The following is a 23146-nucleotide window of genomic DNA, read 5'->3' on the forward strand; positions in this document are numbered from 1 at the left end:
AACTTTCAGTCTTTCACCATTAAGTAGGATGTTACCTGTGGGCTTCTCACATACGCCCTTAATCCTGTAGAGGAAATTTCCTTCTATTCCTAGTGTTCTAAGTGCTTTTATCAATAAAGGGCACTATATTTTGTTCAGTGCCTTTTCTGCATCAACTGAGATGATCATGTGATTTTTTTCCTGCATTCTGTTAATGTGGTGTATTACATTAATTGATCTTATTATGTTGAACCAACCTTGTATACCAGGGATAAATTCCACTTGATCATGGAATTCTTTTAATATTCTGTTGGATTTGGTTTGCTAGTATTTTGTTGAGGATTTTTGTGATGCCTTTTATTTTTAAAAAAATCAACTTTACTGAGGTATAATTTAAAGTTTGATGAGTTTTAACAAAGGTATGCAATTGAGTATCCAACACTCCAATCAAGATAGAGAATATTTCCATCCCCTAGGAAGTTCCCTCATGACACTTGCAATCAATCCTCCCCCCACCTCAGCACTGTTCTGATAAGCGTGTTTCTTTTCATTGCCATCTAATATTTCATTGCATAAATATACCATAATTTGTTTACCCATTCTCCTGTTGTTGAACCCAGGGACTGTTTCCAGTTCTGGGGTTATTATGATTAAAACAGCTATGAACATTCTTATACAATTCTTTCTAGGAACATATGTTTTCATTTCTCTTAGGTGAAACACCTAGGAGTGAAATTGCTAGATCATATGATATATGCTTAACTTTATAAGAAACCGCCAAACAGATTTCCAAAGTGGTTGTACCATTTTATATCCCACTGGCAATGTATGAAATTTCCAGTTGTTCCACGTCTTTGCCAATATTTGGTATTGTTAGTCTTTTAAAATTGTTAGCCATTTTATTGGATATGAAGTGATATCCCACTGAATTCTTTTTTTTTTTAACTTTTTATGTTAAAATACTTTCAAATTATAGGACAGTTACAAAAATCATCCAAAATTTATACAGAGAACTCCAACACTCCCCAGACACCCACATCCACCAATTTTAACATTCTGCCAGATTTGCCATATTATTCTATTTATCCATTTATCTTATCTATCAGTTCATTTTCTGAACAATTGAGTGTAGGTTGTATACATCATGCTCTTTGACCACTTAATACTGCCATGTACATTTCCTAAGAACAAGGATATTTACTTACGTGAGCCTTAAGGGCAATTATCAAGTTCAAGAAATTCAACATTGTCATAAAGCTTACAATCTATATCCCATTTTTTTCATATCTCTCAATAACGTCTCTTTGGGCCTTTTCTTCTCCCTTGTTAGATCTCATCCAGGATCACATATTGCATTTAATTGTCCCTGTCTATTTAGTTGCTCTTTTTTTTTTTTTCAATTGGGGAAACATACACACAACATAAATGTTCCCATTCCCACACACACCATTCAATGGGATTAATGACTTCCACAGTGTTGTGGTCCCCTTACCACCTTCCATTACTAAAACTTTCCCAACTCCCCAAAAAGAAATCCATTATGCATTAAATCCCCATTCCCCCTGCCCTCCACCCCTGGCAACTTCTACTCTAATTTCTGTCTCCATGAGCTTGCATATTCTCTGACATTTTCTTTGTAGTTACCATGGGGCTTACATTTAACATCCTAAATCTATAACAATCTTGTTTGCTTTGATACCAACTTAATCTTCAGTAGTATACATACACTATGTTACTCTAAGCCCTCCACCCTCCCCTACCTTTATGTAGTTCTTGTCACAAATTACATGCTTATATATCCTGAGTTCAAAACCACTGATTTGTTATTACAGTTTATGTTTTTGCCTTTTAAGTACTGTAATAAGTAAGAGTAACAAACCAAAAATACAATAGTACTGGCATTTATATTTACATGTTTTTACCCTCACAGGAGATCTTTCTTTATGCAGCTTCAATCTATTGCCTATTGTCCTTTCCTTTCCAACTGCAGTACTCTTTAGCGTCTCTTCTAGGATCAGTCTAGTGGTGATGAGCTCCCTCAGCTTTTGTTTATCTGGGAATGTCTTCATCTCTCCCCCATTTTTCTTTTTTTATTTTTTTTCTCCCCCATTTTTGAAAAAGTTTTGCCACTGATATTTTAATTTGTATTCCCTAATTACTAATGATTTTGAGTATTATTCAGTATTTTCATGTGCTTACTAGCCATTTGTAAATCTTCTTTTGAGAAGTTATCTGTTAATATCTTGTACACTGTTTTTAAAATTTGTTTTTTGTCTTTTTCTTATTGAATAGATTTCTTTATGCATTCTGGACACAAATCCTTTATTGACATACGTATTATAAATATTTTCTCCCACTCTATGGCTTCCCTTTTAATTTTCTCAACAATGTTTTTTGAAGAGCAGAATTTTTGCTTTGATTAAGTGCCATTTATTGATTTTTTTATCTTCTGATTTTTTTGTCTTCTCGAAAATTTTTAAGAAATTTTTTTATTGAGGTAAATTCACATAACTTAAAATTAACCATTAACCATTTTACAGTATACAATTCGGTGGCATTTAGTATATTTACTATGTTTTGCAACCATCGCCTCAATTTAGTTCCAAGGTATTTTCATCACCCTAAAAGGAAATCCCCCATAACCGTTAACCAGTCACTCCCTATTCCCTCCTTCCCTTAGCCTCTGATAACTAATCTTTTTTCTGTCTTTATGGATTCACCTATTCTGGATGTTTCATATAAATGGAATCATATAACATGTGACCTTTGTGTCTGGCTTCTTTCACTTACGATGTTTCTGAGGTTCATCCATGTTACAAGCAATTATCAGTACATAATTCTTTTTTGGCTGAATAATATTCCATTGTATGGATACACCACATTCTGTTTATCCATTCATGTGCTGATGCATACTTGGGCTGTTTCCACCTTTTGGCTATAGTGAATGATACAGCTTGAACTGCTAAATAAGTATGTTTTAGTCTCTGTTTTTAATTCTTTGGGGTATACACCTAGGAGTGTAATTGCTGCGTCATACGGTAATTCTGTTTAACTTTTTGGGGAACCCACCAAATTGCTTTCCACAGTGGCTGTGCCATTTTATACTCCTACCAGCAATGCACAAGGGTTCCAATTTCTCGACATCCTCACCAACACTCCTTATTTTCCATGTTTTAGTAACAGTCATCCTAGTGAGTATGAAATGGTATTTCAATGTGGTTTTGATTTGCATTTCCCTAATGACTAACGATGTCGAATATCACTTCATGTGCATATTGGCCAAATACATCTCTTCTTTATTCAAGTTTCCTGCCCACTTTTAATTGGGTTTTCTTTCAGCCTTATCAGATACATGATTATCATTTTAAAAATGTCTCACTTTGTTTCTGGCAATACGCATTGCCTTGAAATCTACTTTGCCTATTAAAATAACCACACGAGGTTTGTTGCTGACATATGCCAAGTACAATGGCAACCAGAATCAATTCATACTCAGATATATGGGACTAATTCTGCTACTTAGCAAGCCATGTCACATAGACCTAATGTCAAGCTTTTGAGCCCTGAAAACTCCCTTTAACTGCACTTGTGCTGCAGGATCTAGAAATTTTTATTTAGATCTATGTGGTAGGTTGAATTATGTTTCTGAACAAACATGTTCTTAATCTTAATGCACATCCCTGTGGGTGTGAGCCCACTGTAAATAGGACCTTTTAAAGATGTTATGTTTAGTTAAGGTGTGCCTAACTGAAGGAGGGTGGGCCTTAATCTGGTGGTCTTATAAAGCAAAGCCAAAAGTCAGCAAAAAAAAAAAAAAAAAAGAGCAGACACAAGGAAGAAGGAAAGCAGGCATATATACAAACTGTCAAACTGTACCGGTTTGTATATATTATCTCCCCCAGAAAAAGCCATGTTCTTTGATGCAATCTTGTGGGGGCAGACATATTAGTGGGGATTAAGTTGGAACATTTGGATTAGGTTGTTTCCATGGAAATGCACCCCACCCAACTGTGGGTGATAACTGATTGGATAATTTCCATGGAGGTGTGGCCCCATCCTTTCAACATGGGCCTTGATTAGTTTACTGGAGCACTATATAAGCTCAGACAGAAGGAGTGAGCTTGCTACAGCCAAGAGGGACACTTTGAAGAATGCACAGAAATGGCAGATGAGAGACAGTTGGAAGACGGCTGTTGAAAGCAGACTCTTACTCCAGAGAAGCTAAGAGAGGACAAATGCCCTAAGAGCAACTGAGAGTGACATTTTGGAGAGGAGCTGAAGCCTAGAGAAGGATGTCCTGAGAGAAAGCCATTTTGAAACCAGAACTCGGGAGCAGACACCAGCCACGTGCCTTCCCAGCTAACAGAGGTTTTCGGACACCATTGGCCATCCTCCAGTGAAGGTACCCAATTGTTGATGCATTACCTTGGACACTTTATGGCTTTAAGACTGTAACTGGGTAACCAAATAAACCGCTTTTATAAAAGCCAATCCATTTCTGGTGTTTTGCATTCCGACAGCTTTAGCAAACTAAAACACAAGCCAAGGAACACTAAGGATTGCTGAGAGCCAGCACCAGAACACCACAGATTTTTGGGAGAAAGCAAGTGTTAGGAACTGAATCGTGTTCCCCACAAAAGCCATATTCAGGTCCCAACCCCTGGTCCTGTGAGCATGGACCCATCAGTAAGTAAGACCTTTGACAGTGTTATTAGCCAAAGCATGCCCAAACTGAGTAAGGATGGGTCTTCATCCAATATGGTTGAAATCCTTATAAGCAAAGGAAATTGGACACAGAAGAGGAAGCCACAGAGAGCAGCCAGAAGCTGGAAGTCAATGGAACCCAGAAGAGAAATGAGAAGAAGCCACCATGTACACTGCCATATGATGAAAAAGCCAAGGAAACCCAAAGATTGCCAGCCAGCCAAAAGATACTGAACCGAGGAAGAAGCAAGCCAGAATTCTAGCCTCTAAAACATGAATCAATAAATTCCTGTTATTAAGCCAACACACTGTATAGTATTTGTTTCAGCAACTAGGAAACTAAAACAGCAGCCCTGTAATATCTTGCTTTTGAACTTCTTCTTGCCTCTTAACAATGAGCTAATAAATGCTCGTTGTTTAAACCAACCCATTGCCTGGAATTTATCATAGCAGCCTGGCAAAATACGACAGTCCACTAAGGGGTTTTCTGTGGAGAGTCTTGGCCATGGCCTTCCACAGTAGCCCTGGAGACTTTCACTCTTCTTTATATCACATTTAGAAATTCTTGTCCATACCCAGTAACCTAGGTTCAGAATTCTGTTATTGATCCACATCAGTCCACAGATAGCTACTTTTTCTGCCATTCCATATGAGTAGAATGACCTCTGTCTAAAAGCTATCCCTGTTCAGGGCCAGGTGAAGGCTCCCATGGTAACAAAAATTCCCATTTTGTAGTAAAAGTAATGAAGAGACCCAGACCAGGAATTAGGAGACCTGAAGTCTAGTTCTGCCTTTGCATTGAACAGACATGTGAGGCAGAATTATACAGTGGCTAAGGGCTTGGACTCTGGAGCCAGACTGCCTGAATTTAAAGCCCAGCTTCATCATAGCTGTGTGACTTAGACAATTCACCTGAGCATTTCTGTGCTTCAGCTATCCCATCAGTAAAAGGAAAATTATAATAGTTCCTATCTTATAGGGCTTTTGTGTAGATTAAATGGATTAATACAAGTAAAATGCTTAAGATAGCACTTGGAACATACACATAGTGCTATAAAAATATTGGATAGATATCATTTTTGGCAAGGATGGTACTGTGTTATTATTATTTTTATCATGGTGGTGGTTGTTATATGCCAGAAATGTAGCATTTCATCAGCAAATTACAGACGTCTTAATGCTGAGATTTGCGCACTGTTGTTGAAGCTTAAGGTTTTGTTCAAATGTTTAGCTGTCCTTTCCCCTCTTCTCTTTCAAGAGCTTCACATAATGTGCAGACTAGACTATGATATGACACTCTTATGCTGTTTCCTATTTATTAAAATCTTAATAATAGCCACTCTTTATCGAGTCCTTACTATATGTCAAGAAATGCACTAAGAATGTAATTATAGATGCTCATTTAATGCTCATAAAAACCTTTGAGGTATTTATTATTATGTTCCTTATTTTCAAAAAGAGGAGACTGAGTCTCAAAAAAATCAGGAACTTGCCCAAGGTTATGCAGTTACACAGTGGCAAAAGCAGTATTCAAACCCAGATTTGTTGTTATATCCAACCAGGTTCCTCTGGAATGCTCTTCCCAATCCCACTCAGCCAAGTAATCTCTTGCTTAGTCTTCAAGATTCGGCTCAGACATCACCTCTCTCAGCAAAACTTCTCTGTCTGCTATCACCATCCCTACCCCTTGGCTGTGGCAAAGTTAAATACCACTCTTATATACTATATACTTTTGTTTCCCTGTATCATATTATAACTGTTTATTTACTTGTTTACTTGCCTATGTCCTCTACAGAGTTCCAAGGGTAAGGACTGTGCCATATTAGCTGGTTTTAGTTTTTGTTTTTAAAAAAGAAAAAGTTTACAATGACCCAAGAGCCACAATCAGAGAAAGCCAAATGTTAATTAACTGCTGATTCTGCCACCAACCTTCAGCTTGTCTGCTTTAGCCCTGGTGTCCAGAAGCTTCTTCTCTTTGGCATCTATTTGCAGTCCCTCATCACACCAGCGCACAGCCTCAGCAAAGTTTTCCAGTTCCAGATGGCATAAGGCACCTGCAGAACCCAGAATTGTTAAGATCCATGCACAACATGCATGAAAAGAAGCCTATCTTGAACAGGACCCCCTGCCCACACCTGAAAGAGAGCATCCTAAAGGGAGAGCAGGTGATAAAGCACCTTGTACTGCACTCCCCAGATGGGTATTTTTTGTATCCTGGATCAGGAAGATCTCTAGAACCCATTCAACTCAAAACTCCTCTAAACCTCCCCAGTATTAAGGCTCCTAATACTGAGAAGGCTGCAGTTAACTGGCAAAGAACCCTGGCATTGGAATCAGACAGATGCGGGTTTGAAGTCTGGCTCTGTCATTTACCAGATGGAACTTACACAAAGAACTGAGAATCTCTGAGCTTCCGGTTCCACATGTGCAAGTGGGAAGAATAAAGCCATTTCAGATGATTTTTTAAGTGGAGACAGTAAACAGAACTTGCTTCAGCCAATCATCAAGTCAGTGGCAAGTCAGTTCTCTCCTAATTTTCTTTATGGCCACCAGTTTAAGCTGCCTCTCCTTTCTATAAAATTTTTTTAAAATACAATTATGTGCATTTTTCTCCACTTAGCCTCTTTAGGCTTTATACAGAATTTCAAAATATGAGAACAGGTAGGGCTTAGAAGTCACAGAATCCAAGCCCATCTTCCCAAGATGAGCAAACTGATACTCAGAGCGGGGAAGTCTTGTCAAGGTCACATTGTAAAGTAAAACTGACAATTAAACAGAGGATTACAGACTTCTAGCCTGAGGCTAATTCCACTGAACTACACTCAATTCATTCAACAATCTTTGTTCAGCACCTTCTTTCCCTACAGTTAAGGGAAGTGGATCTACTTACCATCCCCTAACCATGAACATCTGAAAGAGGCAGAATTTTCATAAAGTATTTTAAGTGGGTCCATGGAGATGTAGGGAAGATTAATCTGTGATGAATAAATGAAAGCTTGCAAAGCACCTATCAGCTTCTCAAATAAAATATGAAGTATAAAAGTAATAAAAGCACTATTATTACAAAGAAAGGTCAGACTACAACAGAAAAAGTAATCTGGGAACATCTCAGCGTCAATTATCAGCAGAGGTCCTATAACTTATCTTTTAATTAACATTAACATGGCATTTGAAGATCTTGTCTTTCAATCAGCTAATCTGGGAAAAAAAATTAGACTGTGGCTTTTGGAACTACTTTGTTTTAATCAATTTTATTCTTTATTAATTTAAAATGAGGACTTTCAATTTTTCTACTAATTCCTAAAACATAAAGGGTTAGCTTATTCTCTGGAGAATTCTCTTAAAATGGGCATATTGCTGTTTATAAGAAGCAGGAACTTACTATCAAGATTTCAAAAATAAGGTGATTTCATTACTATCTTAGCACCTTACTGTCTAAGAATAAAATGTCTCAACTTTTGGTGCAATTAGTTCCATCTTTTCCAGAATGACACCTGTACTGCAGTTCTCCAGGACTTACCTCTTACTATTGCTTTGAGGTGGCAGGGTTTTATCTTTCTGGCAGCCATCACGTCATTGAGAGAAGAACGAAAATTGCCTAACAAAAAAATTGCCTATTAAACACCGTTTAATAAACGAACAAGTTTTGATATCAGAATGTTTTCAAATTTTTGTGTATAGTGACAAAAATACTCCAGTACAATCTTGAAGAAATATAAGCCAGAACAACAGTTTTTAGAAAAAATACAGTTGGGTTCATCGAGAGCCTTAAAAATGTTTAGAACATCGGGCAACCCACAGAACTATAAACAGCTAGTAGCACATAAAATGATGTCTGAACTCACTAATAATTAGAGAAATGAAAGTTAACATGAATTTGGTAAAAACTAAAGACAAATAATATCCAGTATTGGCAAACGTATGGAAAAAAGGCACTCTCGGTAAATTAGAGAGCAAATTAGCATAGACTTGGTACATACACTTTGCCCAACAACTTTCTGCTAGGAATTTATCCTTAAAAATACTTGCACAAATGTGCAAAATGGAAGTTAACTGCAGAATTACTTTTAGTTGTGAAAAACTGGGGATAACCTAAATATCCTCAATCTGGTAATGGTTAAATTATGGCAAATCCATACTATCGAATATCTAGAGTCATTAAAAAGAACGTGATAGATCTGCACGTAAGAGACATGGTAAGATGTCCGTGCTATACTGTTTTAAGTGGTGGTTCAATTTGTAGAGTATGAACCAATTTCATAGAACAAATAAAACCCAAATATACAGACACATATATATCTGTAAGTGTATTAAAAAAAAAAAGGTGTGTAATCACATAATCACACACACATTGGTTAAATGAAGACGGCATGAGGTAGGCTTTTACTCTCTAGATTTTACTATAAACACTACTTAACAGTTTAGTATCTATCTATTGGTTTCACTTCTAAAATGCTAGCCCAGGGATCAGCAAACTTTTTCTGTAAATAGCCAGACAAGTAAATATTTTAGATTTGCAGCTGTATATGGTCTGTCATATATTATTGTTTTTGTTTTGCTTTGTCTTTACAATGTTTGTTTAAAAAAAAAAATTTTTCGTCTAAAAATGTAAAACCCATTTTAGATCATGGCAAGCCAAGGGGCCAGATGTGGCCCGTGGGTCACAGTTTGCCAACTCCTGCTTCAGCCAAAAAAATAATCCGAATTATTGGAAAACTTTATGACTAACTTTATTTATTTTGCATTATTTAAAAATCTAAAAACAGCCTTTATAGTCAACAATAGTGGAACAGTAAAGCAAACAGTGTAAACAGTGGTATGTCCACATGATGCAACTTTATGTAGCTATTGAAACAGTACTTACAAATAATTTTTAATGATTGCTGAAAATGCATATAAAAGAGATCCAAGGACTTCTGAGTAAAGGTAGCAGACTGAGAACAAGTATTTAACTCAGCTCCCTCTCAAAAACCCCACTTAAAAAACAAATAAACAAATAAACAAACAAACAAAACATCTATAAACCCACAGAGACAAAGAGAATGAAAGAAACAGAACAAATTTTGAAAGCTGGAAAGCAAAGAGCCAAGGGCTAATGGACTTACCAGGCCTGAGAAAGCAGAATTCTAAGCCACCAGAGGGAAAGCCAAAAAGCTATCAAGTTCTATGGTGGAAACTCCAAAAGACTCAGAAATTGATAGCACCAGGTACTTTTGGAAGTAGGGGTGAAGATGGATAGGAAATGTATTTAAGAAGCAGCCAGATCCCTATATTCCTTACTCCTCTCCCATTCTAGCAGAACACTGGAGGTTTATTCTACACTGATGATCAAACAGGGTCTTTGGACTTCGGGCCAGTAGGCACAGTGGTGATTCAGTGAAGACATACTAAATATTGAGCCCTTAGCCCTATTCCCCTACTTGGTTCCCAAAAGATAGCAGCTAGGATTTCCAAAAAGAGAAAACAGAGTAAGTAGAAACAAGGAAAGCATCAAATAATTCAAAAAACTTTCCTACAAACATGATTTCCAGACTGAAAGGGTCCAATGAATACCCAACACATAGGACCCATAAAAAGGCACACTGTTATAAAATTTAAGCACATTGGGGAGAAAGAGAAAATCCTAGAAGCTTCCAAAGAGAAAAAACAGAATGCCATTTAAAGGATCAGGAATCAGAATAATTCCGGACTTCTCAACAGCAATATTGGAAGCTAGAAAACAATGGAGAAATGTAAATTCTGAGGGAAAATAATTCCCAACCTGGAATTCTATACTTCGCCAAATTATCAATTAAATGAAAGTAAAATAAAGGTATTTTCAGACATACAAGGTTTCAGAAAATTTATTACTTAATGCCTCCTTTCTCAGGGAGCTACTAAAAAATGTGTTCCACCAACACTCTAGAGTAAATAAGAAAGAGAAAATCACGGGTTCCAGGAAACCAGGCTCAAACACAAAAGAGAAGCGCATGGAATCCCCAGATAAAGGTGAAGAGTAATCCCAGGATGGGAGCTGCACAAAGCACGGAGAGCAACCAGTCCAGACTGAAGCAGGTCAGAAGGCTCCCAGAGAGGTGTTGCCAAGAAGATAAATGGACAGAGCCCCCGATGTGGAGGAGAGTTAGAAAATAAGGGGAGAACACAGTACTGACTTAGTGGTAAGTACAGTGAAAACCAAGTAAGCAGAATAGATAAGACAGTTAATAACCTAAAACAAAAAGTTTTATTAAGAAAAAGGAAAATGATTATACTACTCAACATGGGTCAACTGTGAACATTTGCATAGTCATAACAATGTAAACAATGAATACCAAACTAACCCAAATCACCTATATAAACGAGGACAGGGTGATAGGGTGAAAAAATGTGTGTGGATATGTGGTGGCAGTGGTGAAAGACAGCAAAGTTGGTTCCATAGTGGAAATCAACAGACAATGCCTAAACCTGAAAAATTAAAGAAGGTGCAACATAAGCATGTTATTTAGCCATAAGGAAGTATATATTAAAAGAAATGGCTAAAATAATTGGCAATGGTTGCCTCTGCTGGGGGGAGAGTGTAGGAAAGGCCTTAAAGAACTATTTGACTAGTAAATTTAACCAAAAAGATGAAAGACTTGTGCACTGAAAACTACAAAACATTGCTGAAAGAAATGAAAGGCCTAAATAAATGGAAAGACAACCTGTGTTCATGGATTAGAAGACTTGATATTGTAAAAATGTCAATTCTGCCTAAAGTGATCTAGAAATTCAACGCAATCCTTATCAAAATTCTAGCAGCCTTTTTTGGATAAACGGAAAAGCTGATCCTCAAATTTATATGGAATTGCAAGAGTCCCGGAATAATCAAAAAGCTCTTGAAAAAGAAGAACAAAGTTGGAGGACTCATACTTCCTGATTTCAGAACTTACTACAAAGCTACAGTAATTAAAATACATGGTACTGGCATAAGGAAAGACATATAGACCAATGGAATAGACTTGAGAGTCCAGAGTTAAATTCATACATCTATGGCCAACTGATTTTCAACAAGAGTGCCAAGTCCATTCAATGGGGAAAGAATAGTCTCTACAATAAACAGTGCTGGGACAACTGGAAGCCCACTTGCAAAACAATGAATATGAACCTCAACCTCTCACTGTATACAAAAATTAATTATTTTAAATAAATCATTTTAGAATCAAAGATCTAAATATATGATCTCTACTATGAAACTCTGGCAAGAAAACACAGGGAAATATCTTCAGGATCCTGAAGTAGACAATGGATTTTTAGATTTTATGTAACCAAAATGTCATGCAACAAAAGAAAAAACAGATAAATTGGACTTGATGAAAATTAAAAACTTCTGTGTGTGTCAAAGGATATCAGCAAGAAAGTGAAAAGACAACCTACAGAATGGGAGAAAATATTTGAAAACCATATATCTGATAAGGATTTAATATCCAGAACATACAAATAACTCAACAAGAAAGACAAACAACCTAATTTAAAAACAGGCCAAACCCCCTCTATCTAAGCTATCTTGGCAGGTGATCTAACTGCCTTCCCCCCTATGTGAGACCTGACTCCCAGGGTATAAATCTCCCTGGCAATGCAGGATATGACTCCCGGGGATGAATCTGGACCCGGCATCATGGGATCAAGAACATCTTATTGACCAAAAGGGGGATGCGAAATGAAACAAAAGAAAGCTTCAGTGGCTGAGAGATTTCAAATGGAGTCAAGAGGGCACTCTGGTGGACCTTCTTATGCATTGTATAGATAACACTTTTTAGGTTTTAATGTATTGGAATAGCTAGAAGTAAATACCTGAAACTACCAAACTCCAACCCAATAGCCTTAACTCTTGAAGACGACTGTGTAACAATGTAGATTACATGGTGTAACAGTGTGACTGTGAAAACCTTGTGGATCGCAATCCCTTTATCCAGTGTATAGATGGATGAGTAGATAAATGGGGACAAAAACTAAATGAAAAATAGGGTGGGATGGGGGGGATGATTTGGGTGTTCTATTTTTATTTTTTATTCTTATTCTGATTATTTCTGGTATAAGGAAAATGTTCAAAAATAGACTGGGGTTATGAATGCACAACTATATGATGGTGCTGTGAACAGTTGATTGTACACCATGGATCATTGTATGGTATGACTGTACACCATGGATGATTGTAAAGTGTAGATCATTTTAGGCAGAATTGACATTTTTACAATATCAAGTCTTCTAATCCATGAACACAGGTTGTCTTTCCATTTATTTAGGCCTTTCATTTCTTTCAGCAATGTTTTGTAGTTTTCAGTGCACAAGTCTTTCATCTTTTTGGTTAAATTTACTAGTCAAATAGTTCTTTAAGGCCTTTCCTACACTCTCCCCCCAGCAGAGGCAACCATTGCCAATTATTTTAGCCATTTCATATCTCAATGAAACTGAATTAAAAAAAAAAATGGGCCAAAGGTTTGAATAGACATTTCTCCAAAGATGATGTTCAAATGGCTAATAAATACATCAGAAGATGCTCAACATCATTAGCCGTTAAGGAAATGCAAATTAAAACACCACCACACAAGATACCACTTCACACTCATTAGGATGGCTATTACTAAAAAAACTGAAAATAACGAGTGTTGGCAAGGATGCAAAGAAATAGGAACCCTCATACATTGTTGCTGGGACATAGAATTACCTGGCAATTCCACTCCTACCTATATACTGAAAAGAACTGAAAGCAGGGACTTGGACAGGTATTTGTACACCAGTGTTTATTGCAGCATTATTCACAACAGCTAAAAGGTAGAAGTGACCCAAGTGTCCATCAACAGGTGAACAGATAAACAAAACGTGGTATATCCTTGCAATGGAATATTATTCAGCAGTAAAAAGACATGAAGTACTGGAACATGCTGCAATGGATATCATATTAAGTGAAATAAACCAGACACAAAAGGACAGATATTAAATGCTCTCATTGATACGAAATAACTTAGAACAAGCAAAGTTGTAGAGACAAATCAGAATAGTGTTATGGGGGGTGGGGAATAGAGAACTATGGCTAAATAAGTATAAGTTTGATTTAGGATGATGAAATAGCCTTGAAATAAATAGTGGTGAGAGCTACATAGTATTGTCAATGTACTTAATGTAAAAGAATTGCCCCTTTAAAATGGTTAAAATGATTTTTATGTTATATACATTTTACCACAATTAAAAATAGATTTAAAATAATAAATAAGAACAATTTGACTATTTAAATTATATGTATCTATAACTGTGATGAAAACCAAGACTAAATCCAAATAAATAAGACAGGGAGTATATATATCCAAATGTTCAAAAATCTATCTGCCTATGGGAATATGAGTTATTTTAATTTTCTTCTTTTTAACCTTCCTGGATGTTTCAAAGTTGTCACAAAAAACATTTACTTTAATAATTAAAAAAAAAAAGTTGCTAAGATACCCATATTTCCAAATTAGCAGGTAAGAGTTCCAGATTTTAAAAGCAGACATTCATCTATATGAAGTTACAGTTCTGCACGCTGTGCAGTCAACAGGAGGAGAAACTCCATTCACAAGAGTTGCCCAGGGCTCAGTTTCACAGAAGTATTTGCTTTCATCACTTGGGATGCGAAATTGCCAGAAAACAATTATATTAGTCTTTATCTTTCTGCTATACTGAGATTTCCCTGACATTTTTCCTAGACACATGTGATACTACCCTTTCCAGTTTCTCCTCATTTCTTTCCAATCAAACTTTCTCTTTAGGGGCTACTTCATCTACCAGTTCTCTGTTTCTGCTTCCTCCATTTTTTCCTCAGCCACTTATTCTCTCTATATCCAGCCTCCCTGGGAGGTTTTCTGCCCACTTTAGATTTCATCTGCTATTTTTATGTCGAAGACTATGAATATAAATCTCCAGGCCAAACCTTTCCCCAAGTTTCATACCAATCTATCCAATTGCTTTCTTGACTTCTCCACCTGGATGCCTCAGTTACCTCAAACCTGACCTGCTCCAAAGTAAATTTTATTACCACTACCACCATCCCTCCCTAAAATCTACTCCCTTTTCTCTAGACTACCTATTTAAGTAGTGGTACTACTATCTTCCCACTTACCCTAGCCAGAAACCAGGAAATCATCTCCAATTCCTCCCTAATTCAACAAAACCAATTACTTTGACCTACTTAATTTATCCTGAATCCATCCTCTCTTCTTCTTCCTCACTGCTACTGCCTTCCTCAAGGTTTTTCCCTTCACATCTATCTTCTTCATATCACCTGTCAAGGTTTTCCTTCTGCAAATCTGCAGAAATCCAATTCTGTCAGTTCCCTGCATAAACCCTTCAACAGCTCTTCCCTGATGAGTGTATAAAGTTCAAGCTCCTCAACATGGCAACCAAGTCCCCATGATACAGCCCCAGCCAACCTGTCTAACTTCATTTTGCCAGTCCCTGCCATGTACTTTCACTTGATAACACTGACTTCCCTGAATTTCTCTGCACAGGCTGAATGTCCTCTCCACCTGCTTCCACCTGATTAGTGCCTACTATTTCTTACAGTTTCATTTCAGGTGTTACTTTCTCCAGGAAGCATTAATTAGTGTACCCAGTATGTACTCCAAAAATGTTCTCGGCACTTCTCCATCTTTGTACTTCACATACTATACTGTAACTGTCTTCCACTCAGTACACTTTGAATCAAACCTGATTTTGCATCCTAATCCCAGTACTGTGTACCCTTAGATAAGTACTTCTACTACAGCCTTGGCTTCTTAGTCTATTGAATAGAGACGAAGCTACTAACCTCACCTATGTTACACTGTTGCTATGAGATCGAGTGGAATAATGAATGTGAAAGGGCTTCATAAGGCATACCAGTGACATATTCTTTAAGTAATGACTCTGATTATGAATCTGTCCCTCTAGTACTGCACACACATTTTTTCTTGCAAGGTGCTTTCAGTCTTACACACCACATTCTTTAAATCTCCCAAGAGGGATTCTGTAGCTATTGTCCACAGTGCAATGCCCAGCACTCAGTAAGAGCTTAATAAATATTTACTGACTGAATAAATAAATGAATAAACTCCTTTAGAGAAGGGTCAGGTCTTACTCGTCTCTATGATGCAAATGCCTAACAGAATAAGAACTCAGTTTGTCTGCTGAATGAAGAAAATGTATTCTTTCACTTGAAAATGAAGAGCAGGTTTTTAGTTCAGGTTCTGGCATTAACTATAGAGTCCCTCTTTGAGTCTTAATAAGATGAGGGAGTTGGTTGGCCTAAATAATCTCTAAGGTTCTATATCACTCTTACTTCTAAGAATTTTAAAATAAAAAGAAGAAAACACTCCAAACAGACTAGGGCTGGGTAGAGATTCAGCATAAATGGTGATAAGTCCCAACAAATTCATCCTAGCTGCACTGCTAGACCTCTTCTCTACCCGCCCCTCAGAAATGCCCTATGATCATCTCCAGGTCCTGTCTAAACCCGGTGATAAAAAAAACGAGTCTAACATGACCAAGGCTAGTCACCATCAATAATGCCACCCAAATAATCAGTGTTTCCCAAAGTCATGTCTGCAGAACAGCACTGCATGATGTAAGTAAGTGTTACTTGAAAAGGGAGCTTACAAACTTGAGAAAGACAGGGGAAGGTTCTTTGCTGCAGATCATCTCGGTGTCTTTAACATGCATAGTTTGCACCATAAGCCTCCAATAAAGAAGCAGCTTGTCCGTGTAATCTTTTCTACTGTGAGGGTCCCACAAAATCCTCTTTGAGAAATTACCCCTTAGATCACTATACCTTCTCTCACTCAAGGATCCTATTACTCCTCTTTAACATCCCTGAGGAGAGGATAAAAGTTCAGAAAAAAACATTTTTTTTATGAGAGTAGAAGTGTTTGAGTTCAAAAACTCAGATCATGCTAATTCTTACATTAAATATCTTACCAGAGTGACTACGCTGCTTAGATAGCAAGACACTCATCTGATTTCCCTTTTTACCATGTTTACCAGGAATATGAGAGTTCAATTACAACAAAACTATCCTTAGTCTAGATATCTGGGATAAACAGACCCTCCAGTAGCTATCATAATGACTTTTGTCAAAAGCTAATACTTCAGAAGGTACTAAATAATGAAGTAAATTACCCAGGTAGTACTGTGCTGCTGCCCGGTTTGTATAAAGGACAACATTCAAATCAGAGTCTGCACATTTCTTCTTTAATCCTTCAGTGTATGAAATCACTGCTTTCTTGTAGTCTTTTTCTTTAAAGTAATCATTGCCTTCATCTTTATAGGTCTTGGCCTGTTCTGCAAAGAAAAAGGGAAATGATCACTATTTCCTATTTTTCAAAAGGCTCATTAATTATAAATTCTACATCATGTAATAATGCAATATATAGTAAGCCAAATAGAAGAAACTAGTAGGAAAAGAAAACCCAAAATTAATGCTGTAAGAAAACTATGTATTAACAAGCAGAAACAAAGCCACGCATAGTTAATGTTACAATTACAAATATCTTAAAAGGTAAATTATAAAGTGTTTCCAAAAGAGGGAGGGTAAAAGAAAAAATGTATACTTATCCTGTCCCTTGAAAAAAGGACTTAAAAAAATTAATGAAGAAACAGGAGGAAATTATATTTCTGCTTTTACTTATTTTTTTTTTCCACTCTCTGGAATACAAATTACTCTTCTCGCTGTGGTAAGAGCCTACAAAATTATACATTTCAGCTCAAATTTCCAATCTATCCTGAGCCCATTCCTGCCCCTTCAGTGTTCCAACAGCACCTAGTGTATAGCAGCATGTTGGCACTTATCACACATTTGTCCTGACTCTTTAGGACACTCTTGACTACTCACTGGAGTGTGAGCTTTAAAAGGCAGAAACTCTCCTATTGAATCCTGAATGACTAGCATTTAGTGAGTATCCAAAGAAGTATGTGTGGAATGAACAGTGAAGTATGTGTGGAAGTATGTGTGGAATGAACAGTGAAAAGCACATCACATGTTAACAACTTCTTGTTATCAACCAGAACTTTTCTGACTCACCCTCTATCTCAATTCAACAGAGACACAAACCAAATGTTAAGAGTCATGTAAGATACCTTCTGGAGATCGCTCATCATCAAAAATAATTGACTGGAGGCAAGCCAAGTCAGGATTCTCTAGGGGATCAATTTCTGATGGTGCTTTCTTCATAAATAAGGGGATCTTTTCGAATTCCTGGAGAGTGTAAAAGAATCAACTATATGAATATGATTTTTCCACTGAACAGATCCAATTCCATGACTCTATATCAAATTTTCTTACTCATCACGATTTGCTGTATCTCCGCAATCAAGGCTTGTTTCCCATTTAACATGAGAATGTAGGATCGAGTTCTACCGATTCTTTCAGTTCTTTCTACAACACGGGCAGTAATTAATGTTAATTGAGCCCTCCTAGGCATACCAGGTAGTTTACTCACCAACTAATTTAATCTTCCCTCCAACTCTACGAGATTGGTGCCATCGTCAGGACAATTTTAGAGGTGACGGAACTGACTCGGAGAAGTTTAAACTGGCCGGGCATCAGCGCCAGTAACTGGTGGAGCCTCCAAAACCCAGGCTCTTAAGTGTACTGACAGCTAAAGACGACTCTCAAAACCTCGAGGCCGATTTTTACACACTCAAGTAAAAACGATCCATCCAGTGATCTAGAGGACGGGGTGCGGAGGGCGCCCAGGAGCCCGAGGAACCCAGACCACACCCTCACACGCGTGCGGAGCCCCCGGGACCGCCCACCTCTTCCCACTGGTCCTCGTGGAAGCCGCCGCTGTAATGCTGGCTCTGGAACTTTTCCAGGAACGAGTCCATGGGGTCGTCGGAGGCGGTGTCTGGCTCAGGCCGCTCCATGACAGTACCCGAACCCTCCCGCCACTGTCCCAGTGCCGCGAACCGCGCGGCTCTTCCGGCAGCGCCGGCGCCCTCCCCTTAAGTCTCCGGGCGGCGCCGCTCCGCGCTCCTCGGGTTCCGCCGGCCTGGGGGCACGGCCAAGCTGGCTCTACTTCCTACCAGGCCTCGCGCCTCCGCTACCCTTACCTCTCCTCAGCTGTTCCTCACACCCTTCTTGGGGCGGTGGGTAAAACCCGAAGCCCTACAGTGCGCTCACTGAAGCATCTTTTCATTCGTGCATTTATTCAGTCAATCATTCCATATTTACCAAGCTCCTTCCATGTTTCAGGCCCTGTAACTGGGTATACAAAAAAAAAAAAAAAAAAAAATCCCATATAAATCCTGGATCAAATCTTTGCCCTGAGGAGTTTACAAGTAGGATAGAGAGACAGACAAAGAACATAGGGAGTTTGTCAGGTGGTAGCAAGAGCTTTTGGAGAAAATTTTTAGACAGGGTAGTCATGCCTCCCTGGGGAAATGGCATTCCAGCAAAGACTTGAGGAGCCCCAGGAGCAACCTGGCAGGTTTCTGGGGAAGAGCATTCCTGATGGGGGGAACAGGGTGGTGGCTGGGGCAGAGCCCGAGGCAGGAATGTGTGTGTGTGTGTGTGTGTGTGTGTGTGTGTGTGTGTGTGTGTGTGTGTGTGTGTGTGTGTGTGTGTGTGTGTGTGGTGGGGGGATGGGAGGGGTGGGACATGGGGAGATGCTTGTAGAACATCAAGGAGGCTGGAGCAGAACGAGGAAGGAGGAGAGTAATAGGGTGGAACGAGACGGATACAAGGGTCTTGAGGGGCCATCGAGAGAGTTTTGAAGAAGTGAGGTAATGAGATGTCTTTTACCCTTCTCCCCACTCCTTTCCCCACCCAAAAGCTAGGGTGGAAACAGGATCTCCAGTCCAGGCAAGGCAGACCTGCTCTGTCTCTCTGCAGAACGTGGTTACTCAGCAAATGCCTGCTGGACCCTGAAGTGGATGTTGCAGGCTTTGGGAAATTCACAGCCTGGTCAAGAGGGAAAGGCAGACAGGCAGGATACCAGTCTAAACCAGGGCTGGGTTCCAAGTCTGCACAGTGAGGGGGGATTTGGGGAGGCTTCACAGAGGAGGTGATACCCACGCCGAGAGCAGGGATGAGGAAGGACTCTGCATACAGATGGGAACTGGAGGTTGAGCATTTTAGGCAATCAGGGTTCTCCAGGGAAAGAGAACCAACAGGATATGTGTACATACATAAAATTTAAGAGATTTAAGGAATTCGCTTACACAATTGTGGGCTGGCAAGTCCACGATTTGTAGGGTATGCCCGCAGGCCGCAAATTCACGTAAGAGTTGATGCAGAAGTCTTAGTCTGAAATCCATAGGGGAGTCCTGGAACTCAGAGAGTAGTAGATAGTATAGTCTTGAAGCAGAATTTCTTCTTCTTTCTGGAATGCTCAGTTCTTTTCTCTTAAAGCCTCCAACTGATTGGATGAGGCCCACCCACTTAAAGTCAACTGATTGTAGATGCTAATCATATCTACAAAATACCTTCACAGCAACGTCTAGGCCAATGTTTAACCAAACAAATGGACACCATAACCTAGCCAAGTTGAAACATAAAATTAACCACCACAGAGCCCATGTACAGGGAGTCAAGGAGATATGCAACAGCCTGGCATTGCACAACAGTTAAGGGGTAAGGCCTGCAAAGTGGGCCAGGGCCAGAAGGCCTGAGTGTCCCACTGGCATTTATTCTTCAGAGAGTAGTGAGCCACTGAAAAGATCAAAGGAGACAGAGGGCCACAAGCACATTTGCCTTAGGAAGGTCTGTGCAGCCAGTGGAAACAGGGTTGATGGTGGAGGCTGGGTGAAGAGATTGGCAAGGAAGCTGCTGGTGAGAGACCAGAGGAGAAAGATCGGAAGCCCACCCGTGGAGAAGGTGGAACTGGCAGACGTGGTCATTATTTTATATGGGGGTGAGGGCTAAAAATGATGCCTGGGGGGCCAAGTCTTCCGGGGCCAGGACTGTGTCTTTTTCCTTCAAAATTGCCCATGCCCAGAAGAACACTTGGTCCCAGTGCTCCCTTTTTCCAAACCAAACCTTCTTTTCCACACTTCCTCCTCAGCCCTGCTCTCCTCCTCATCACTTTTTCCCTTCTTGAGCACAGAGTTTACAAAGTCTTTTACCTCGATTTTCTCATCAGATTTCTGTAAGAAACCTGTGAGGTAAGAATCCATTTTACAGATGATAGGAGAAGCTCAGCAGGTGGAAATGACTTGCCCTGTACTATTTGCACCTCCAACTCAAGACTAGTTTAAGGGCCTTGGCCATAACCGATCCTATCAGCCTCTGCTGTCTTCAAGGCTGCCCAGACCCAGACTGTGGCAGCTGTCACTTGCCAAGATGACCCTAGGCCTGGGTTCTGCCCAATGAAAGCAGCAGTGTCCCTGGGTAGGGTTCAGGGGTGGGAGTTGGGAGACTTCCGAGACCCACACTTGCACTGATTCCCTTTTGTGAACTTGGACAAGGCCCCATCCCTCTTTGAGGGGATGTCTTCATCTGTAGATTGTAGAAAATTAGGCTGCCCTGCCTCCCCCACATCCCTTTATGGCAACTGTGAGACTCAAAGAAGGCAATGCTTGTAAACATTCTTGGCAATGGGAAAGGCTGTGCAAGTGAGCCACCCATATTCCCTACAGTATCTTGGCCCAGAATCTTTGTGGCCTTGGCTTAACAATTTTTTGGAGCATGCCTAATGGTCAACTTCATGGTTTCCTCATCCCCAGGCTTATGTCTCTTTCCACTCTGCATATGCTCCTAGGTGAATCTCACCCCACCTCCTGTACACAAGTTACCCCCCCCAATCTGTTTCCATCTCAGACCCCTCTGCTGAGCTCCACCCCTGTGCAGCCAACTACCTTGTGGATGTTTCCACTGCTGAGTCACACAGGCCCCTCAAGCTCACCACATCCAGACTGAACTCATCCCCCCACCATACCACCCCAAACCTGCCCTGCTTCTGGATTCACTACTCAGTGGGGGGCACTGTTGGCCCTGTCACCCAACCATACCAGGGCACCATCGTCAACACCTCTCTCCTCCTCTTCCCCATCCCAGCAAACACCAGGGTCTGAAAATATTCCTTCCTCAATCCCTCTCAGGACCAGCGGCCCTCTCCATCCCAAACTGCCACTTCCCAGGCCACCAGTCCTCTCTGTAGCCTCTGGCCAGGTCACCATGTCTGTACTCTTGTCCACCCCGCCTCCCGACTTTTTGCTACACAATGGACTGAGCTTTCTTCTGCTCCCTTTTTAAATTTATTCCCCTTTCTGCCCCAGAGCCCTCCTTCTTCCCCTACAATAATCAATCTGTGTATTTTCAGTTTGTAAGCATGGTAGGTTGAATTATGCACCACAATAAATACACATTCCTAATCTTAATCCGTGTACCTTTGGGTGTGAACCTATTGTAAATCGGACCTTTTGAAGATGATATTTTTGGTTAAGTTGTGGCCAACTGATTGAGGGTAGGCCTTAATCTACATTACTTGAGGCTTTGTAAAGAGAACTCATAAGAAACAGAAGCCAAAAAGGAAGAGTGATGGCAGGCAAAGAAGCAAGCCAAGGAACTGCAAGGACTGCCGGTAGCCAGCTACAGTTCCCTGGAGAAAGCAAGCCTTGCGGGTATCTTAATTTTGGACTTCCTCTAGCCTCAGAACTGTGAGTCAATAAAGTCCTGTTGGAAGCCAAAACCAGATTGTGGTATTTGTGATAGCAGCTCTGGCAAACTAAGATGGTAAGTATTCTTGAAAAATGTGAATTCCCTTGTGCATACATTTTTTATATACTTTTGTCACTCGGCACTAGGTTTTAGGTTCTAGCCATGGTGGTATGTGTATCCCCACTGCCTCTAACTGCTGCGTGGGACTCTGCGGTGGGAGTTCACTCCCCCAGTTGTGGATACTCAGGCTGCCTCCTCTCCCAGGCCCCAGAAGTAATGCTGCGGTAGACCTCCTTTACAGAGCTGAGTGAAGATTTCCCCCAGAAGCGACCCCCAAGTGGAATTCTGGGTCATGTGTGTGCACAAACTTAGGATGATTGAACAGTGACAATTTGCTGTCCAGAAAGGCTGTACCAATCTATCCTCCCACCAGCAGAGTCTGGGAGTTCCTGAACCCCACAAGGAGGGAGCTTTCTAAAACATACATCTGCCCATGTTTCTCCCCTCCTTAGTTCCCGGCAATGCCTTCCTGCCTGTCTCTAAACAAAGTACCACCTTAACACAGCCTCCAAGGCCTTAGAGACCAGCCCTTGCCCTCCTCACCCCTCCCACCCCAGGCTCCATCACACATGCAGTTGGTCCTTGGTTCCATTGCTTTGCTCTTCTCCACACACACCCACCATGTGGTCATCTGTCCAGCCCCCCTGGAGTGGGTCCCTTGTCTGAGAAGCTCTCCCGACACCCCAGCCCCCGGCTGGGCTCCTCTGGACTCCACAGCCCCATGCTTCCCCTCATCACAGCCCTGACCTGATCTGCTGTGCTGTTGGTGTCTTTAAATGT

At 40.0% G+C, this 23146-nt stretch overlaps 1 protein-coding gene across 3 annotated transcripts in view; it reads right to left on the bottom strand.

Annotated features, from left to right (window-relative positions):
- TTC4 (tetratricopeptide repeat domain 4) overlaps positions 1-18788 on the bottom strand; it is a 30572-nt gene extending 11784 nt beyond the window's left edge. Inside the window, exons 1-5 of one of the 3 annotated variants that reach the window (XM_037827131.1) lie at positions 18463-18783; positions 17785-17902; positions 16828-16989; positions 8204-8281; positions 6613-6737 (exon numbers count right to left, since the gene is read on the bottom strand). In XM_037827131.1, coding sequence (XP_037683059.1) covers positions 6613-6737; positions 8204-8281; positions 16828-16989; positions 17785-17902; positions 18463-18573 — 594 coding nt within the window. In that variant the 5' untranslated portion in view covers positions 18574-18783. Of the gene's footprint in view, positions 1-6612; positions 6738-8203; positions 8282-16827; positions 16990-17784; positions 17903-18146; positions 18433-18462 lie in introns of those variants that run through there. The other 2 variants (XM_037827133.1, XM_037827132.1) reach the window with 2 other exon arrangements.
- Between the last annotated feature and the right edge of the window lie 4358 nt (positions 18789-23146).

This window comes from Choloepus didactylus, chromosome 2 (genome assembly GCF_015220235.1).
Source record: "Choloepus didactylus isolate mChoDid1 chromosome 2, mChoDid1.pri, whole genome shotgun sequence".
Lineage (NCBI taxonomy): Eukaryota > Metazoa > Chordata > Mammalia > Pilosa > Megalonychidae > Choloepus > Choloepus didactylus.